This window comes from Aulonocara stuartgranti, assembly GCF_965226115.1.
Source record: "Aulonocara stuartgranti genome assembly, chromosome: 11".
In the NCBI taxonomy this organism is placed as follows: Eukaryota; Metazoa; Chordata; class Actinopteri; order Cichliformes; family Cichlidae; genus Aulonocara; species Aulonocara stuartgranti.
Genome location: NC_138947.1, coordinates 9,575,184 through 9,594,818, shown reverse-complemented (window position 1 = coordinate 9,594,818; position 19,635 = coordinate 9,575,184). Strand labels below are relative to the sequence as shown.

Here is a 19,635-nt window from a genome sequence, read left to right as displayed (position 1 = left end):
AAATGTAAACTCATCTCAACCTCCCAGATGTTTCCTGTGTGGAGGGTCGATCATTAAAAGCCCAAGTTCATCTGCTCAGCCCTCACCGTATTGAAAATCCCTGTCGTAGTCTGGAAGAAGAAAGCAAAAAAGAGGAAACAAATGAGAAGCAGATTTACGCACTGACACGCTTCAGCGAGTACTCACAATATGACATCAGTTCTAGAGCATTATTAACCACTATGAGCCTAGTACCAGTTTATAGTAAATGCTCTACAGCGAGTACTTAGATTAAGCTAATTTGACTTTCTAAAAAAAAAAAAACCCCACAATACCCACCTTTGTCATCATCAGCTGCAGAAACTGTGAGAGAGAAAGCAAAGAACATTGACCTCTATTAAGAAATTCAGCAGGTTACATAAGTGCATGTCAGCAAATGAGAGGCTGTTGTTGGACAAAACTGGGTTGAGCAAACATCTGAAACAGCGCCTATTAATGAAGGTCTTCATTTTGTAGCTGGCTCCTTAATTAAAACAAAACAGAACAAAACACGCACGCATGGACATTGTTCTCATGGGAACAGCGTGTTAACACTGTTAAGACCCAACTTCAAATCAATAAAATCAGGATTAGAGGGGTTCCAGTTATTGGCAGGAGGACCAGTTTCTATTTAAGTCTCAAACATCACAAGAAATGTAGAGGATAAAATGCTCGCTAGCCCAGATATTTAAAAAAAAATCCCGGAAAATAATAACTGTGCTTCTTCTACCCCAGTATTTTTATTTCATCGCCCTGTTTTAATCCGTGCTCTGTCACTAATGCGGGGAACTTCAGATCGGTCTGTTCAAACACCATCTCTGCCTCCATGTGGAGAAAAAAAAGTTGGCTGCAGACTTTCAGATCTACACTGTTCATTATAAGAAAGGAGAAAGCAGGCACTGTTTATGTGAGCGTCAGTGGTCCGAGTGAGAACAGTGTAACCTTGGAGGAGCACAAGAGAACGCTACATAAATACTTGTGTTAGGCAACATTTTGCATAATTAATGCGTTATTTTTAACGGTTATCATTAACAATATTCGACCATAATAGCCGATGCTGAAAGCACTGACATGATAAGGCAAGCGGAGAGTTATTAAAGAGTAAAAGCTTTCTGTTCTAAAGTTTAAGCTTAGAGACTTTTCTGACACTTGCTGAAAGAATCACATGAACTGCTACAAATAAGATTGATGCGGTTGAAACCCTGAACTCAGTAATATGTTATCTGTTCTACTGCATCCTGGCTGCTGGAGAGGAAGGGTGAAAGTCACACAGTTAACGCTGACCTTGTTCTTGGGCAGTAAATCCTAATATTATTCTTTTTCCTCACCAAAGCAGAAACACATTCTATCATACCGATGCCGACAAGTCTTCCAAAATAAGGTCTAACCCAAGAGTCGGACATAAAAGTCAAAGAAGATCTGCTTAAGATCAAGCACAGCCGATGGCATGCGGGGTGCACGGATAAACAACTCTGAGACCAGAGCTTGCATTAACAATGGAAAACTTGGCAGCAGTCTGAATAACTGATTTATTCAAACTGCTGTATAAGGAAACATTTACACTAGTCTGACACGGCCTTTTCTCTGTGTACAACACCGGGGTGAAAGATTTAAGCTGATTTTTGTTTAAGTATGCAAATTATGTTAGACATTATAAACATCTGACCATGTTAAAGTGCCATACAATTATGCATGCAACATTAAACAGAAGCACATCGAACGTTCATGCTTCGTCAGTGACCACTCACGCAAACTTACCAAACACCTCCCTTCCAAATGCTGATCCTATTATACAGACACATCAGCTCATTTAGCATGGAAGGACTTAAAGCAAAAGCTAGGGAAAGGGGAAGCAACTGAAGAAGGTCATGCTTGTTTTAAAGGGGGGAAAGCACGTAATTCTGCTGAAGGTCTCGTGAAAAGAATACCCACCAAGCGCAGGAGCCAGCCAGGAACTGAATGCCACCAGTGTCACAAGATCCATTGTACCTGTTTGGAAAAGTCAAACAAGATTGGGCTGTGTCAGGATGTGAAATCACAATAACAGGAAACAATAAATGTCTTAACCCGATTGTACACAGTTGTAAACCCCCCCCCCCAAAAAAAGACAACTGACAAACGCAATTCAACTGGATTAATAACACACAGTTTTACTTTTCGTGTCTTTATTCAAGACGCCAACTGATTCCTCACAGTGCAGGCTGAAAAAAAGTAACTCAAACAACTTTCTTTATTAGCAACAACCTCAATCAGATGCTAGCCTGGAGAAGGAGAGGTATGCACTGGAGAAAACAGGAAGAAATAACACATTTGTGTGAATGAAAGACAGACAAGTGGGACAAACAAATAATACCATTTTAAGCTACAGACAGTGGACAAGAGAGGTGAAGAAGAGAGTGCAGGCAAGTACTGATTTGGTGATATTATTAGACAAAGGATGTTAACGATGGAGCTGCCAGGCAGGAGAAAAAGACAAAGGAGGTCCAAAGAGAATCTTTATGGGTGTAGTGAAGGTCATGCATAGGGTTGGTTGATAAAAGTGGATCCTAAGGACAGGGTAATATGGAGGCAAGGTAATCCGCTGTGGCGACCCCAAAGTGAGTAGTGGAAAGATGAAAAAGAAGAGCCTCAATCAGATGTTACCGGTAGCTGCTTATGAGATCGGGCAACAATCAAGAGGAATCTCGCAACGTTTTAGGAAGATTTTTGAAGCATTTTCCAGCTAGGGGCACCTCTTTAATGAGTTTTCTAAAATTCTAAGAGTTGTCTTGATCAAGGCATAATTTACACATCTACACATTAGAAGAACAAATTCTACAACCCTCATTTCAGATCTCATCTCCTTAACAAGAACGTCTGATTCCAAGACGATTTGGGAGAACTGATTACAGCAGATGCTTTTACCAGCCTGGACTTTTAGCGAATGTTTTTGTGTTCAATTAAGGCAAGTGAAAGATAACTTTTTGTGTTTCCAAAACATGCTCCAAGTTCACAGATGGTGTTTTTGTAGAACTATAGAAGCAGCCTGCTTACAACTTTGTGTGGTTATGAAGAAGCTTAATTTAATCTGAATGACATCTTTCTTCATGAATATCTGACATCCTCTAGTCTAAAATAAATCAGCTGCTCACACTGTTCTGCTAACGGAGAATCAGCCACTTTCGATGAAGTTCAGAACTGTTTTCACAATAGTCTATGGTTAAACTGAACTGAGTTTCACGTGGAAAATCATTGACACCATGCCTGGTAGGGAGACAATGCTCTTTCTCAGCTAGATGCCACATAACAGGCTCATGAATGTTTTCTGTATGGGAGTCTTAATACATAGTGCCTTAAATCTGGGTAAGCGAAGAGGGTCTATTTCAAGCGCAGCCCCTCAGAATATGGAGCTCAGCAGTGGAGGGGTACCAGGCAAGCCTGGTGTTGAGTTGCACTTGATATTTGGTCAGTGGATTTGGACTGGTTTTGCTGGGTCATCTACTTTACAAGTGGAGCAAAACCTTGGGGGAAGCATTACGGTCTATATATTACCTAGTACACTGGGATTCTCTTACACCCATATGTGTAAGGTTATGTTTTAGGTTATGATCTCACCAGATCCCACCCTTCATGATTGGAAATGGGCTGAAGGTCCATTCAAGACAGTATATGAGGCGAAATTTTGTTTGCTTCACAGCCCTAATTACCAAGAAAAAAATACCAAAACAGGACAACAAAAAATGTAATGCAGGTACGCAAAGCTTAGCTCTGCAGTCATAGAAAATCTAAGCCATGAAATAACATCTTTTGCAATGCAAAGATCAAAGCCTATGTTAGCAGAGCCAATGGCTCCCTCCCTGGCCCAAAGCACTGATGGGGATTCATGCATGACTAGAGTGGGGGTGTGAACACGAGCCTGGAGCCTGGAGTGGAGAGAAATGAACACTTCAACCCTGGGAGCAGGATTAACAACAAAGGCCTGCCAATCAGGTTTAATCAAACAAATACAGGGTGAGTTATTCGAACAAGTGCCAATCCAATAATCTTGTTTGTTAGCCTTCTGAGTGATGGAGAGGAATATAATGGGGAGACAGGAAAGAAGCCCGTAGAGCAACACGTAAAATGAATTATAATGGGTTATAATAAAGTGGGATTAACACAGACTGTTTGCAATTAGGAATAGGAGCTTGTGTTTTACATTTCACTTACATAAACCCGTTACGGGGTATATTTAGACTCCAAACAGACTGCATCACCATACTTCCAAGGAACAACACTTGAGGTTTTTTCCTTTCGTAGTTTATTCTGTGAGGTATAGTCTGAAAAACTATGATATTCTGACATCTGTGCGAGTTGTCAACAATTGAAGCCATTCAGATTGTTACAGATTAAGTGACATTTCACAAGTTGTTGGCCACAAACTCACGGCTCAGCGCAAAAACGAGCCTCCAGTGAACTTGGCACGTAGAAGTTAGAGCAAATTTATGAGCAGGGAAAAAAGGCTTTCATAGTGCACAGAAGCATTGCAGGTATATGCAAAGAACGCGTAGGCGTGAGAGAAGCATGAGCGATGGCTTATCTAATTAGACGGTCACATGGTGGACGCAGGCGTTTAGTTGGGGGTGGTGGTGGAAACAACGTTGGAGAAACCAAGTAGAAAGACGATATCTTTCTAAGAACATATCTACCAATCAAACGCTGCTGACACAGGGTCCTGTTTATATGCGTGCAGAATCTATTTAATATATTTGTACCTGCATTAATATGAAAGTCGTGTTCAAGGAAACGCATTCATTTCAGCAGAGCACAAGTCAAAGTGAACTTACCGTATATCCGCCTCCTTGAAACTAATGTGAGTTGAGACTTTTCGCTCAGTGAGCTAAACTTTACTTGGAGGGGAGGAAAAAAGTTTCCCTACGTTAAACACGCACAAATAAATAAATAAATAAAATGCATGCAAAACCTTCTATTATGACTTGATTAAAAATGAAGCCGTCTGGGTTGCATTCTGTGTGGATCGTTCACCATTCCCGCCTGGACCAAGTCGGTTTCTCCTTGGTGTTGCCTCAGGAATGAAAGGGGGAGGGGGAGGCGGGGTGCCACTGAAGTTACTCCCAAAAATTACCCAGGACTGCCCCGCTCACAAGTAAACAACGCAGGCAGAGCTGGACTGCAGCGCTACTGTGAGAGGACATCATCATCATCATCATCATCATCATTATTATTCCCACGCTCTTTGTTGCCAGCGCCTCTTGTCAACATGTATTCCATAATGAACTATTAATCACGCTCATTTCTCCCCACTGGCAAATAATAGCCACAAACTGCACGGAACACAGTGAACTCTTTGTTCTGTGGTGCAATTTCCAGGCTTCAAAGAGAGGCTCGGTGCAATTAAGCAAATAAACACTAGATGGCCAGGGCAGACTGTCACTGTTGCAGTTTTCTCTCAGCTACATGAAAACTTTGTTCGCGAGGTGTTTTTCCAAGTCAGAGTGCCAGCTTTCTGTCCCCTGACAGCAAAGCCTGGCCGGGGTGGAGGAAGGGCCCCCCTCCCTACTCTAAGGACCTTTAGTACATATAGGTTTCTTATAATGGCATTAGGTTAGCATTACTTCTATTACATGTGCAAAATGTCATGTTTTTCCAGTTTAAATTGATACAGGTTGCTAGAGCTTCTCTAGAGGAAACACGCGAAGAATCACAAACAACCCACATACTGCAGAGAAAATATCTTTATTTAGCGGTCAGAACAATGTGTTTTTTAATAACAGACACATATTAAAAAGTATTGCAAGACAGGCAAGACAGGCAAGACATAATGGGAAAGGAGATGGAATAATTTTCTCCCCCACTAGATGGAGATATTGGTCAAGAATGAGCTCCATGCCTCTTTCGCCCCTTTCTTTCCCTCTTTTTTCTAAACCCTGGGTAAACAATAGAAGGCAAAATCACCAGGAAGCAACTTAAACTATTCCATGAATCAAGACGAGGTGCTGAAGCAGGTTGAGTAAATCTGTGAACAAGCGAGATTCTTCATCCTGTTTAAGAGGGGAAGAAACATGGACGTGAGCCACTGTGCAGCTGTTTTATTCATGAGCAAGCATCAGTTAATATCTGAACTTTATATTTTATTACCTGTTAACCAGATGCTTTTGTCGGAACAGGACCAGCATCTCTACAGGCCACTGCAATGAAAACAAAAGGGAAAATGAACTTATAAGGAGACTGGAGCAAAGGAAAGTCGTGTCCACTCGGGCACAGCGGAAATTACGTGTGATGACTTTGTACATGAAATTTGTGTTTTAAAAGAACTGAGGATTAGCACTTGTTCTTATTAGAGTTATTTTCTTGTGTTCTCTATGGACTTGTTGAAAAAAAAAAGCCAAATAAACGACAACTCTGAAAAACTCAAGTCAAGGGAGGAAAGAGACGGACAAAACTCTGCTCTCCAAAGAGGTGACTTAAGGCTAGGACACAAAACTAGCCTTAAACATGAGGGCTCAAATTAATATTGCACCCAGATGAGTCTTAAGTGTCCTTGGATGACAAGCAGTGATTGGATTGCAAGCTTGGTAGCTTTTGATGGCCATGCCTGTCAGCCTTACCTGCTTTTTAATCAGTAATTACCACAGGGGATTCTCTGGCATTTCTTAATTAAATTGGACCAAATGCAATTAAAAACCACACTCTCATTCCCTTAAAAGGGCTCTGTGGAGTCCTTGTTTAGTTCTTGCTGTTAAGAGAATAAGCGGTTGAATGGTCATAGCACCTTCCCATCTCTCGCTGATCTGTACTTGATTATTTCAGTGGTCAAATTAAGTTTGCAGTTTGCATAATACGGGGGAAGATAGCATTTAAGATTAAAAAAATAAACCCTCTAACATGGAGCCAAATAATTAAAAGTTAATATCTGGAGCTCTGGATCACTATGAGAGTAAGTAGTGAAGCGAAGGCTGATCCTGTCATAGCACTAAGTGTAGTACTATATCTTCCCCTTTAACCCCCATATATTTATACACAGGAAATGCTGCAATGTGTCTTTAAAATACTCACCATCTGGAAAAGTCCGCAGCGCTCCAGGAGCCGACAACTACAGACACATCAGTTGTGATTTTTCCATCTGCTGTCGTCATGTCATCTTTGGAGTCGTTATTGTAGTTACCACAGGCGCCGCACATTTTACCAGACAGGCTACTGTGAATAATGACGGTGACCTCCTGAGAAATAGAGTAAGTGACCCGCACAGCGGACGCCCTTTCGATGATCAAAGCCCTCTCTGAGATTTGGACAGAGAGTGTGCTTGTCACTTTGCTGGGAAGAGACACTTTCCTGCCATTTACCTGAATGACACAGATAATGGAACATAACTGTTATTATTATGGTATAAAATGTCTATTATTATCTAATATAGTATAAAACTGAGCTCAAACCAATCACATTCAATTTTTGCATAAAAATGTTCTCACCCAGGTCACGTGTTCGCTGTTCACTGCCACGATGGTATCGCTGAAGAACACATACACACTGGCAACAGTGGGAGCTGCCCCCTTGTTGCAGACCCTAACGTCCACGACCACACGGAACCACAGCTCAGCGCTCTCGTCACACAGAGACGCCACTTGGAAAGCGCCCTGTGCTCCTATCGCGCCTGACATACCATCAAAGGAGCTTAGCTGGCCATCACGGCTGACGACGCATTGGCCCTGCTTCAGGTGGCAACCCCTGACTCCGTCTCTGATATCGCAAACTTCCCCACTGGCACAGGACAGCTTTTCACACTTTACCATACCAGAGGCCTGGCACACACACTTTGACTTGCAGTCGTTGTCCACCAATTCTTGGCCCACCTGGGAAGAAGATGTTAAAAACTCATCATACAGAACTTGTCATAGCTCTATTCAGGTGTTAATTCAGTGACCAGAATATAGGGCTAGTCAGTTTTTACCATCAGATATCTGCCGTTGTACATACACCCACAGTCTTCCAGGACAACACACTGGACACCATTGAAAACGAAGCCATCATCACACTGGCATCCTTCAAAACAGCCCGGAAAACAACCAAACGGGGTAACAAAACTGGCACATGTCCCGCTACAGGTGTCGGCACACAGCTCATAGTGACTGTGTGGAGGGCATGATGCAGCTAGAAGAGAAAACAAGGGCAAAAAATTTGTGCCTGAAATACAGAGCACAGATGAATACATGAGCTAATCTTCAGCTAGAGACTGCTGTGTGTTACTTACGGCAGAAAGAGTTGCTCCTCCACTGCTGGATTTGAACTCCTGCACTCTGGCAGGCCAAAGCGTAAGCCTGCACACTGTTACACAGAGTGTCTTTGTTGCCCCCCACAGCACAAACATCAAACACACAATCCGACAGATATACTGCTGGGTCAATGACACTGTGGCAGGCTTTGAAAGGCCCATTAGGCGCACTGATGATGCCGCAGGAGTCGGATTTTCCATACAGGACAGCTTTGGCCTGCTCACATTCTGGGCACTGTCCTCCACAGCCTCCACATATATACCCAGGTAGGTCCACCGTCCATGCCATCCCAAATTCATCAACGTTTTTGGCTTGTTTGCCACCAGGAAGAATGAAATCATCACCACCGTTCTTGTTGTAGTTTCCACAAAGACCACACATCTTTCCCTGGTATGTAGAGGGAACAATCACCTCAACATAATACACAGTGTCATAGAGGACTGTCAGTCCAAAGGCTGTTCGAACAATTATGTTGCGACCTTCCTGGGTTATTTTGAGACGCCCATTCTCCAGGGATAGCGGAAGGTTTAGTAGTTCATCATCCACCTTAAAGATCGAGACAAAAAAAAAGAAAAAAAAGAAGAAGATCGAGACAAAAAATCATTTTTGGGGAAAAAAATGAGAAAAAATACAAGACATATTTACATAAGTATGTTTGATCAAGATAACAAACTCACAAAGACTTTCCAAGGCATTTTCTGCTGGATGTAAATGGCATAACCATAGACTGACACTGCCACTGACTTCGTCACAGCCACCTTTCCATTTCCAAACTTCTCATTCCCCTGAGTGACGGTGAACGGCGTCAGCTGACCTTTGTCATCATCACAAACCTTGGCCAGTACATAGACACAGGTACCCTGGAAATCAAACCTACGTCCATCAAAGGAAATGTAATGAGGATCACCGGAAGCCACACATTTGCCTTCCCCCTCTGGATAGCAGCCTTTCACTCCATTTACAAGCTTACAGATTTCTCCTGGACGGCACTTGGCCTTTTGACAAGACACAGCTCCATTGTCCCCACAAGTGCATTCCTCTGCGCACTTGTCTTCAGAATAGAAGACGTCTCCTTTTTGGTAGTACTGACCATCATAAGAGCACCCGCAGTCCTTCACAGGCACGCAGGTATCCCCGCTCAGGAGGTAGCCTTCGTCACACTCACAGCCTTCTGAACAATACCTGTGGCAGCTGGTAACGGGGGTTAAGCTTGCGCAGGTGGCTGGACAACCCGTGGCACACAGGCTGTAATGGCTGTTAGCAGGACAAGCCATAGCTGTGGGATGGAATGAGAAGATGGGAAAGCAAAGAAGGTAAAAGGTAAAAGATATTTTGAAACAAGAGACTTAATAAAACAGGCAAAAAAAATAAATAATTCAAACTCACGACAGAAGCTTTCTGCTCTCCAGGAGTAGATGGTGACTCCAATGCTCTGACATGCAGAGGCATACACTTCCACAGCATCGCACACTGATCCATGGTGCCCTTGATATTGGCAAACGTCAAAAACACAGTCCTCCATGTAAGGAGCTGGGTCCACACGGCTATGGCAATCTTTAAAGGGCCCTGCCTTGTCTGCAATAATGCCACAGTACTTGTTGGCTTCATACACTTTCTTCTGGGAGTCTGAACAGGCTTGGCACCACGGCCCTTGGCAGACTGATGAGCAGCCTGGTACAATGGCCACCTGCCAGCTGTCCCCCAGCTGTCTTTCATTAGACGTGGTGTTGCCGTTGGGCATTGTCAGGTCATCCTGAGCTTTGTCATTGTAGTTACCACACAGGCCGCAGACTGCACCCTGGTAGGTGCTGGGCAGAGTAACGGTCACTGTGCTCTGCCAGTCAAAGGTCACCGTGATACCAGCAGCTGTCTCCACTACAGCTTTCCAGCCGCTGAGGGACACCATCAGCTCGTTATTGTAATTCAGTGGCAACAAAACAAGCTGCCCGTCGAGCTGAAAAGCAGAAAACGAGGGAAGGAGAAGGGAATATTTTTAGGAGCTTATAAATTTAATAATTTTGTGGCCCTTGCTAATCCACTCTAATGTGCAGTTAAATCTTGATTTAATTAAGTCTGCCAGGATCAAAATTTTAATATGCAATTAAAGACATATGCAGAAGAGCATGAGGGATGTCAGAATTAGTACAATGACAAAAGGCATTATCATCCAACGATTTGAGGCTCAGAGTATCTCTTCTGTTTTTTATTTTCAATAAAGCGACTACATGCTGTGCCCTATTTCCTTTTCTCCTCTAATAGCTGCACAAAATGCATTAGGCATTCAATATTTTATTACATCGCCTATATGCTTCACATTATCCACATCATCACTTACCAAGACTTTGTAAGGGTATTCTCTGCTTATGGTGAGAGTGATGCCATATATGGAAAATTTGACGGTGCTTGTGTAGGACACGGCCTTGCTTCCCCGGTGGTCATTCTGCACAGTCACCTTGAACGGCACCAGCCCAGGCTGCTGAGAGCAAAGCCCTGCCAGCTGATATACACACGTGCCTTGGAAATTATACCTGCGGCCATCAAAAGTGCGGTAGTGCGGGTCACCTGAGGCCGAGCAAGTGGCGTAACTAATGGGTCGGCAGGCGCGCTCTCCATCCACTACAGTACACTGCTCTTTGGCAGAGCAGGAAGCCTCACGGCATGCCACAATGCCCAGGGTCATATCACACTCGCACAGGCGATGGCAAGCTTCATCATCCCAGAACTGCTGTCCTGGTTTGTAGTAGCGACCCTGATATGAGCAACCACATGTTTTTGCAGGTACACAGACGCCGGCGCTGAGGACGTAACCCTTGTCACACACACAGGTCTCCACACAGGTCCCGCTGCAGACCTGCTTTTCTCCAGTTAATGGGCAGGATGGCTGACACGGGCTGGCGCAGTCTTCGTAGTGGCTGTTGCGCGGACAGTTCATCGCTGGTTATGAATTAAATAGAGACAATCAGAAAATAAGAACTACATATTTGATTTGAATCATTAGACGAAGAGTTTTTCAAATACTTACGACAGCCAAATTTTGTTCTCCAGTTCTTGATTATTATTCCTTCGTCACGACACTTATCACTGTAGGAGGCCAGAGCCTGGCACAGCATCTTTTTGTCCCCCTTGTTGTAACACATGTCATACACACAGTTGTTCATGAAGGCCTGGGGGTCCACCTTTTCATGACACTTCTGGAACAGGCCGCTGGTCTTGTCCGCAAGAGCCCCACAGAACGCCTCGGTTTTATAGAGCTTAACATCGTCGTTGTCACAGGTAGGGCAGTTTTTCTCACATGTGTCCCAGCAAGGATGTTCCTTGTCCTGTTCAGGTGCTAGCCAGCTCTTGCCCCACTCAATGACTGAGGAAACTGGTTTGCCTGCTGGATTTAGCATTTCATCAAGAACATTAGCGTTGAAGTTGCCGCACAAACCACAGACCAAGCCAAAGTAGCTGCTGGGAAGCTTAATGACAAGGTACCAGTTCCAGTCATAGGAGACAACCAGACCAAAATCTGTCTCCACCTGTGCAGTGTTCCCTCTTTGTAACACTGAGACTTTACCATCACCCAAAAGTACAGGAAGATTCAGCAGCTCCCCGTCCACCTTTAAACAAAATGCACCAGAACAATGGATACACACATATATATATGTACTGTACACAAGCAAATGTCAAAAGTAAGCAGGCAAGAAACTGAAACTCACCATGACTTGACCAACTTGGTTCTTCTGGATGGTGATCTGGTAATCGTACACAAACACATCTACATTTCTGACGTAGGAAACTGCTGTGTTGCCTCTGTTGTCATTCCTCTCAGTGATCAAAAATGGAACTAGACCATCCAGTTCGCCGCACGTCTTAGAGATGACGTACTTGCAGGTCCCCTGGAAGTCATAGTTGTACCCATCAAATGTGTGGTAGTGAGGGTCGCCCCAGGCCCAGCAGGTGCCTGTGTATTTGGGGATGCACGTAGCCTCGCCCTTCTCAACTCGGCATGTCTCCTGTGCCCGACACTTGAGATCTTTGCAGGGATCTGCAATGGATAAATAAAGAATAATTTTCAAATAGCTCTTTAATTGAACCCTAATTATTCAAGTTACTGTATTTTTTTCATTTACCAGTAAAGATTTATCAAATGGGTAAATACAAAATACAGTGTTTGTGTCTTGCCTGTGTTGTAACATGCCCTGATTCCGTTCTTGACCATGCATTTGGTGTCTTGAGGACAGGAGTGCTTTTCACAGATGAGGCCTTTTCCTGGATTACATGTGCACTTTCTGTTACAGTCTTCCTCATACACAACATCACCAGGCTGGTGACACAGAACAAGGTTCATTAGACATGGAAAAAAAATACTCATTAGAAACTAGTGAGAAAACATTATTTCATGCCTAATCAGCAATTTAAACACTAAAATTTTAAGAGCAAATCAAAAACCATAAATCAAACATCGAAATGTCCACCACTCTAGAGAAAAAGCATTATTTCTATATCAGTATTTGTTAAAGCCACTTTGACACACAGAAAAACTATATTATTGTAATTCCTCAGTCATACCTTATAAGTTTTTCCATTCTCATAGCATCCACACTCAATCTCTTTAACACAAGTCTGTCCATTGAATAAGAAGCCAGCATCACAGTCACAGCCTTCTGTGCAGTTGGAGGGGCACTGAACAATCTCTGTGAGGCCAGCACAGGAGGCGGAGCAGGCTTCAGCACACACTTCGTAGTGACTGTTGATCGGGCATTTCATGGCTGAAATAAAGTATCACAAGAAAAGAGAAATTATTTTAGAGATGAAGCCAAAATAGTATTAAAAGGGTATAATAAAGATGAATTTGTGAACTTCATGACTTACGACAGAAGGAAGGCGTTCTCCAGTTTTTGACATCGGCTCCTACAGCGTGACAGTTAAAGGCGTAGGCTGCTACGCTGTCACAAAGCACCTTTCCATCACCATTGGAAGCACACAAATCAAACACACAGTCAGCAAAATATGGCTGAGGGTCCAAGATGCTATGGCAAACTGCAAAAGGCCCGTTGGGATTGGTCATTATACCACAGTAGGCGGACTTTGAAAACACTGCCTTGAGAGCTGGGTCACATTCAGGACAAGAATTCCCTTCGCAGCCATTTTCACACACAACATTGGGAATGGTGACCTTCCATGACTTTCCAAACTCATTCACGTTATTGGTAAGCCTACGATTGGGCATCTCGAAGTCATCGTTTCTGTCCCCGTTGTAGTTGCCGCACAGGCCACAGACCTTACCACGATAATTACCAGGTACTGTGACTGTCACTTGATAGACCAGATCATAAGTGACAAGGAGCCCAAAATTGGTTGCAATAACATAACGATTGCCTTCTTGATAAACTAGAATGGCTCCATCATTTAGATTCATAGGAAGGTAGCTCAACACGCCATTTACCTAAAAGCAAGACATCTGTGTTAGTGCAAGAAATAACTCCACATCAACATTTGTATCTACATAAAAGAAGTAATTACAAATTTCTTTAAAGCAGGCCAACTACTCACCAGGACTCCAAACATATTGTTCCTCATGATGAGAGTGAAGCCGTAGACCTCCACGGCAACCAGCTTGGTTACAGACACCACCTTTCTGTTCTTAACCCTGTCCCACTGCTCATTTTCTACCTGAACGGAAAAGTCCACCAAGTGGGTACCTTCCAGTCCACAACTCTTGGACAGTGTATAAGTGCAGGTCCCCTGGAAATCAAATTTTTTACCATCAAAAGTGAGGTAATGGGGGTCACCAGCAGCTTGGCATACACCCTTGCCAACAGGGTGGCATTTTTGGACACCATCTTCTATTTTACACTTCTCATTAGGGCCACATGTGAACTTCTTGCACTCAACCTAGGAAACAAACAAACAAACAAACAAAAAAAAAAATCCAACCAGGTCAGTAAAAAGCTTCATCTAAATGATTAATCTTTACTTTTCCCTCCTCTAGTTTCCTTTACCTCTCCTCCTTTTTTGCAATTGCACTCCTCCTCACATTGCCCATTGGGATAAAACACTTCTCCAGTTCGGTAGTAGCGGTTATTGTGAACGCAGCCGCACTCCGATAAGGGAACACATGCATCTCCGCTAAGGATGTAACCATCATCACAGGAACAGCCCTCCGCACACTGAGCTTGACAGCCTTTAGGAGGAGTCAGACTTTGGCAAGTCGCAGGACAGGCGATTGCACAAATTTCATAGTGGGTGTTGGTGGGACATTGCATCGCTGTATACAAGGGACATAAAAGAGCCAATTCAATTTAGAGCACAGAAGCAGGCAGCCATTAGAAAAGGTACATAAAACCTGAGGGAAAAGAAGAAAAATTCACTGAAGTGTGTAACATAAAAAACAAGACAAACACTGTTTATTCTACCTTTTCCTTTTTTCCAATTCATGAAAAATATACTTATTAATTAATTATTTTTCAATGGAAATTATCTATAAAATGAAAGCATTTCTCACCACAGAAGTGAACCGTTCTCCAGTTGTACACATTGGCCCCTGCAGCCTGACAGGCAGATGTGTATGCTGTAATAGCCTTACACAGCACGTCCTTCCTGCCCTTATATAAGCATACATCATAAACACAGTCTTCAAAAAAGCTAGCTGGATCAACCTTGGCGTGGCAGTCGCGGAATGGCCCTTTTGCATCTTTTACCACACCACAGAAATCATCTTTTTCATACTGAACTTTCTGATTAATGTCGCAGTCAGGACAGACCCCTTTACAGCCTTCGACACAACCCGGGATCTCAGCCACTCGCCAGCTGGTACCGAAATCTACTGGCGAAACGGGTGTTTTACCATTTTTCGGGATCAGGTCATCCTCAGGTTTGCCGTTGTAGTTGCCACAGAGGCCACAAACGGCACCCATGTAGTTGCTTGGCAGTGTTACAAACACGGCACTGTCCCAGTTAAAGGAAACTTTCAGGCCAAAATCAGTTGTGACGACTGCATACCAGCCACTCTTGTAGACCGATATCTTTCCCTCCTCCAGGGTGATAGGCAGATTGACCAGCTCGTTATTCACCTGAAGCCAAATGAAACATTCAGTTTGGTGAAAATAGGACCACAATTCACAGAATTAACATTGTCATATTAAACACTAGGTACTTCTTACCATAAGCTGGCCTTTGTGTGTCTTAGTAATGATAATGCTGAAGGAGTACACCTTGATCTCTACTAACCCGGTGTAGGCGACCACCTTGCTGCCCCGGTGATCATTCTGCACTAGGATTTCAAATGGCACTAACTCTGGGTCCTTGGAACAGAGTGCAACAAGCTGGTAGACACATGTGCCCTGGAAGTTAAATTTCTTCTTGTCAAAGGTCATATAATGGGGATCACCAGTGGCCTGGCAGGTGCTGAAAGACAATGCTTGGCACTTTCTTATGCCATCAACCACTTTGCACTCCTCCCCGGTCCTGCAGCCCCTTTCCTCGCACTGAACCTGTCTGCTTCCAGCTACACATTTACACCATTGCTTGCAGCCTTGGTCAGCCCAGAATGCCTCTCCGGGAGGAATATATCGACCCTCATAGGTACAGCCACACTGAGCAGCAGGAACACACTTATCTCCGCTTAAAACAAAGCCTGCTTTACAGGTACAGGTCTCCACACAAGGGCGTTTGCATTTGGAGGAAGCATTTGGGTCCGAACATGTGTCAGGACAGGCGCTGCCACAGAGCTCATATTGGCTGTTTGCTGGACATTTGGCAGCTTTAGTGAGAAAAAAAGAATAATGTAATTAGTAATTCTAACAGTTAATGAAAAATAAATGTCGCTTAATTAAATTGTTAACTTAGTTAAATTACTCACGACATTGTGCCTTCTTCCTCCACTCTTGAACCTGGACCCCAGCAATCTGACAAGCTTCAGCATAAGCCTCCACTGCACTGCAGAGGAAATGTCGCAGACCACCTCCCATGCATAAATCATATTTACAGTCCTCTATGTATGGTAGTGGGTCAATGATTTTATGACATTTGCTAAATAGGTCAAGTGCAATGATGCCACAAAACAAGTCACTCTCCCATGTTTTCATCAGGCTGCTTTCACAGTTATCCAACCCATCTGTACAGCCATCTCTGCACTGAGCTTCCCCAAGCCCTGGCACCTTCCAGCTCCTACCAAAGGCCAGAGCTCCACCTGCCTGTGCGCCAGAGGGTGTGGTGAAGTCGTCACTGGGATTTCCATTGAAGTTACCGCACAGTCCACAAGTCTTACTAGCATAACTGCTGCACAAAGTGACCACAAGCCGTTGTTCCCAATCATAACGGACTGTCAGACCAAAATCGGTCTCAATGAGCACAGAGCTTCCGCTCTTATGCATTCTCAGTTTGTCATTATTCAAGGTTACTGGCAAACTCCACAGAATATTGTCAATCTGCCCAAATGAAAGATGAAAAGAATTATTTACTACACTGCATTTTGATAAATATTATTTTGAAATAATAAATAATAATAAATAATAATAATAAATAATTAAAGACAAGTCAGGATGTTTGAAAAATTAAACAGCTTTTTAGCAGTAATAAATTGGAAGGCTTACCCTCACACGCCCAGTCTCGGACCGAACTACTGTGATGGTAACATCAAACACCTTCACTGTGACCATGGCAACATATGATACCTTGAGATTTCCTCTGTGCTCATTCTGGGCGAGGATCTCAAATGCAGGGAGACTATCACCCTTGTCACAGTTTTTAGAAATGACATATGTGCAGGTACCCATGAAGTTAAAGTGTCGTCCATCAAAAGTACGGTAGTGAGGATCTCCCACTGCCCAGCATGTTCCAGGATTTTTTTTTACTGGAACACAGGAGGGACGGCCATCCTTCATCTCACACATCTCATTGACCCTGCAGGTGATGCTGCTGCAGGACAGAGATGCACTTCCTGTTAAAAAAAACAAAACAATAATTACTCACATCAGTCTGCTTAATAAATGTGAAATATTACTGGTGAAGGAGTGGGGGGAATGCTAAACATCAATACTGTGTGCTGCTTACCTGGCTGCACGCACTGTCCTAGGGACCCATAACCGTTCATCTGACTGAATCCTATACTGTAGAGAGCAAAAGGCGAACCTGAGCTGGACAGGGTGTGTTTGTTGTTGGTAGGGCTTTGGTTGTAGGATATTTCTGCCCAAGAGAACTCTGATCCTTCAATCTTTTTCCACTGCACATCACGAGGCAGCTCTGTATTATCCCAACGGAGTGTTGCTGCTGCACTGGTTTGTGCTACAACTAAAGCTTTGTTTTCAAACCCAGCTAGAGCCTCAAATGAGTAGGAAAAGCAGAAACGGTCTGTGGATATTACATTCGTCAAGAAAGGGTCGTAGTACAGTAACCAGCTATGTTCCACACCATTGAAGAGCAATAGGACCTGGATGCCATGATCAGCCTGAATGGACAGCGCGTCAGGATTGTGGTACTGGATCTCTATTGTCTGCCCTGTGCTCAAACTCAAATCATCTTTACGTTGGCCATTTTGGACAGTGACACTTGTGTTCTGGGAGGCCTGAAGGTAGACACTATCAAAATTCTTCTGGAAACTCAGGGGAGGCATGACGAAGCTTGTTCCCCAGCTGCTTACTGGCAGTAGATGCTCATAAACATGGTTGCATTTTGCGAATCTCCAGGTACAAGTGTGACCACTGAAAACGGCAACAGGGTGTTTGGAGGAAACTCTGGTGCCTGAAAGTTCATATGAACTCTGAAGCTGGACACTCTCATATGGCTTGAGGTTTAATACCATTTTGCTGTTTTGATCGTAGACACGGTTCTCAAACTTGATTGCCCCTTGTGGGAAGATCTCAACTTCTTGGGCCTCTTTTCCATTTGTCACAGAGAACTCTTTAAATGTTGCATAGGGGGTTCCAGGAGGTGTAAAGATGAAATATTCTGTACCCCATTCACTGACTGGATAGATCACAGATGTATCTGCTGTGTACAGCTTGTAGTTGAAGGAGGTTACAGTCACATCTGCGGAGGCTTCAATACGCACTGTATTGGAAGACTTCGTGCTACCATACATTTCAACGCCATCGGGGAGACTGATGGTAACCACCTCTCCAGCATTTAAAGTTTTTTCTTGCTTGAAGCTTAAGGGAGGTACTTGCACTGTCACTTTAGTATTTGCCTGAATAGCAGTGATGTGGAGTTGATATTGGGGAGTGTCATAGTGCTGAAGATAATTCTGTAGGAAGGAAAGGGCAAACTCCCTCCCTGCCCATCCAGCGCTAGATGGACCTGGGAGAAGGTGAGAGAGCAGGAAAACAGCAAAAAAACACAGAGTAAGAGCTTTTCACATTCTCAGAAACGAAAAAGGCAGGCATCATCTTGTGCATGATGAAAATATGTCATAAAAGCGTCAGGAAATTAATGAGACAGTTTTTGCCAAAGCAGTCAAAGGATTCTCAGGCTGGCAATACAAAAACACGGCTTGAGAGTTCTTGGATAGCATACACATTACAAAGAAACAATATGACACCAAAGAGAGAGCGGCTGAAAAATGCCTCCATTTCAAAGTTACAAAGGCTGGGATGAATGCTACTCTATAATGAATGGATAGCTTCTTTCCTTGATAACAATTGTCAGAGATTTAGACGAAGGAATAGTCACTTGACTGCTTCTCTGGAGCACTCAATAAGTCACTTGCGCAGACAATATAATTGCATAATGGAAATATTATCAATATCTGCGCTTTTGCTGTGAAAAGACCACATTCTGGGCTCAGTCAGGGCCTGAGGGATTTAGATTACACTCCTGTTTCATCCATTCAGTTTTAATAGTGCCAACTCAATAGCAGCTAAAGGTAAATGCTATTCCCAACAAAAGCAAATTTCAATTTAGATGGCTATCCTTTATGTGCCGCACTCTCAAATTCTTTACCTGTTTAACATTCTGCCTCATTCACACAAACACCTAGTGTGGTGACACAACAATGCTTTCAAATCATGAGACTGGAATCTTGGATAAATTGCTTCAAATTGAGCAAAAAAAAAAAAAAAACCCCAAAAAACCCAAAAAACAAATTGAGCAGTTTCATTCTGCAAGGTTTGTGTGGTTTGTATCCTGAGATTCTTAGTTTTCATCCATTTTACGAGGTAATTAATTTAAGGTGACTGGAATTAACACACAAAAAGAATATATAAGAATATATATATAGTTTTCTATGAACAATTGAGTGAATTGATTCTTTGCAAGAACTGAACTGATTTCCTGCTTTTATAGTAATATTTGAGCTGGCACAATGGACTTCTTTGAGAAGTAGAAAATTAATCAAGCATTCAACCACTAAAAATAATTTTTCTGTTCAGGAAAACAACTAAACTAT

The 19,635-nt window shown here is 43.2% G+C and overlaps 2 protein-coding genes across 3 annotated transcripts in view; both read right to left on the bottom strand.

Moving 5' to 3' along the window:
• Nucleotides 1–5,144, bottom strand: part of LOC309717665 (FXYD domain-containing ion transport regulator 6-like) — a gene marked incomplete at its 3' end in the record, with an annotated part of 12,976 nt that extends 7,832 nt beyond the window's left edge. Inside the window, exons 1-4 of one of the 2 annotated variants that reach the window (XM_082552383.1) lie at nucleotides 4,824–5,144; nucleotides 1,951–2,007; nucleotides 319–342; nucleotides 87–110 (exon numbers count right to left, since the gene is read on the bottom strand). In XM_082552383.1, the coding sequence (XP_082408509.1) occupies nucleotides 87–110; nucleotides 319–342; nucleotides 1,951–2,002 (100 nt within the window). In that variant the 5' untranslated portion in view covers nucleotides 2,003–2,007; nucleotides 4,824–5,144. The remainder of the gene's footprint in view (nucleotides 1–86; nucleotides 111–318; nucleotides 343–1,950; nucleotides 2,008–4,823) is intronic. The other variant, XM_082552381.1, reaches the window with a different exon arrangement.
• Nucleotides 5,145–5,717: 573 nt separating this feature from the next.
• fcgbp (Fc gamma binding protein) lies at nucleotides 5,718–18,333 on the bottom strand (the record flags this gene model as incomplete). Its single annotated transcript, XM_082552931.1, has 21 exons — nucleotides 5,718–6,038; nucleotides 6,136–6,185; nucleotides 7,054–7,340; nucleotides 7,467–7,847; nucleotides 7,946–8,145; nucleotides 8,246–8,813; nucleotides 8,945–9,543; nucleotides 9,654–10,221; nucleotides 10,603–11,201; nucleotides 11,290–11,869; nucleotides 11,969–12,297; nucleotides 12,435–12,576; nucleotides 12,822–13,021; nucleotides 13,125–13,698; nucleotides 13,806–14,147; nucleotides 14,255–14,520; nucleotides 14,758–15,325; nucleotides 15,416–16,014; nucleotides 16,114–16,681; nucleotides 16,847–17,193; nucleotides 17,307–18,333. 20 exons carry the CDS (start codon nucleotides 18,331–18,333, stop codon nucleotides 6,176–6,178), a joined length of 8,754 nt encoding a protein of 2,917 aa, XP_082409057.1. The 3' UTR covers nucleotides 5,718–6,038; nucleotides 6,136–6,175.
• Between the last annotated feature and the right edge of the window lie 1,302 nt (nucleotides 18,334–19,635).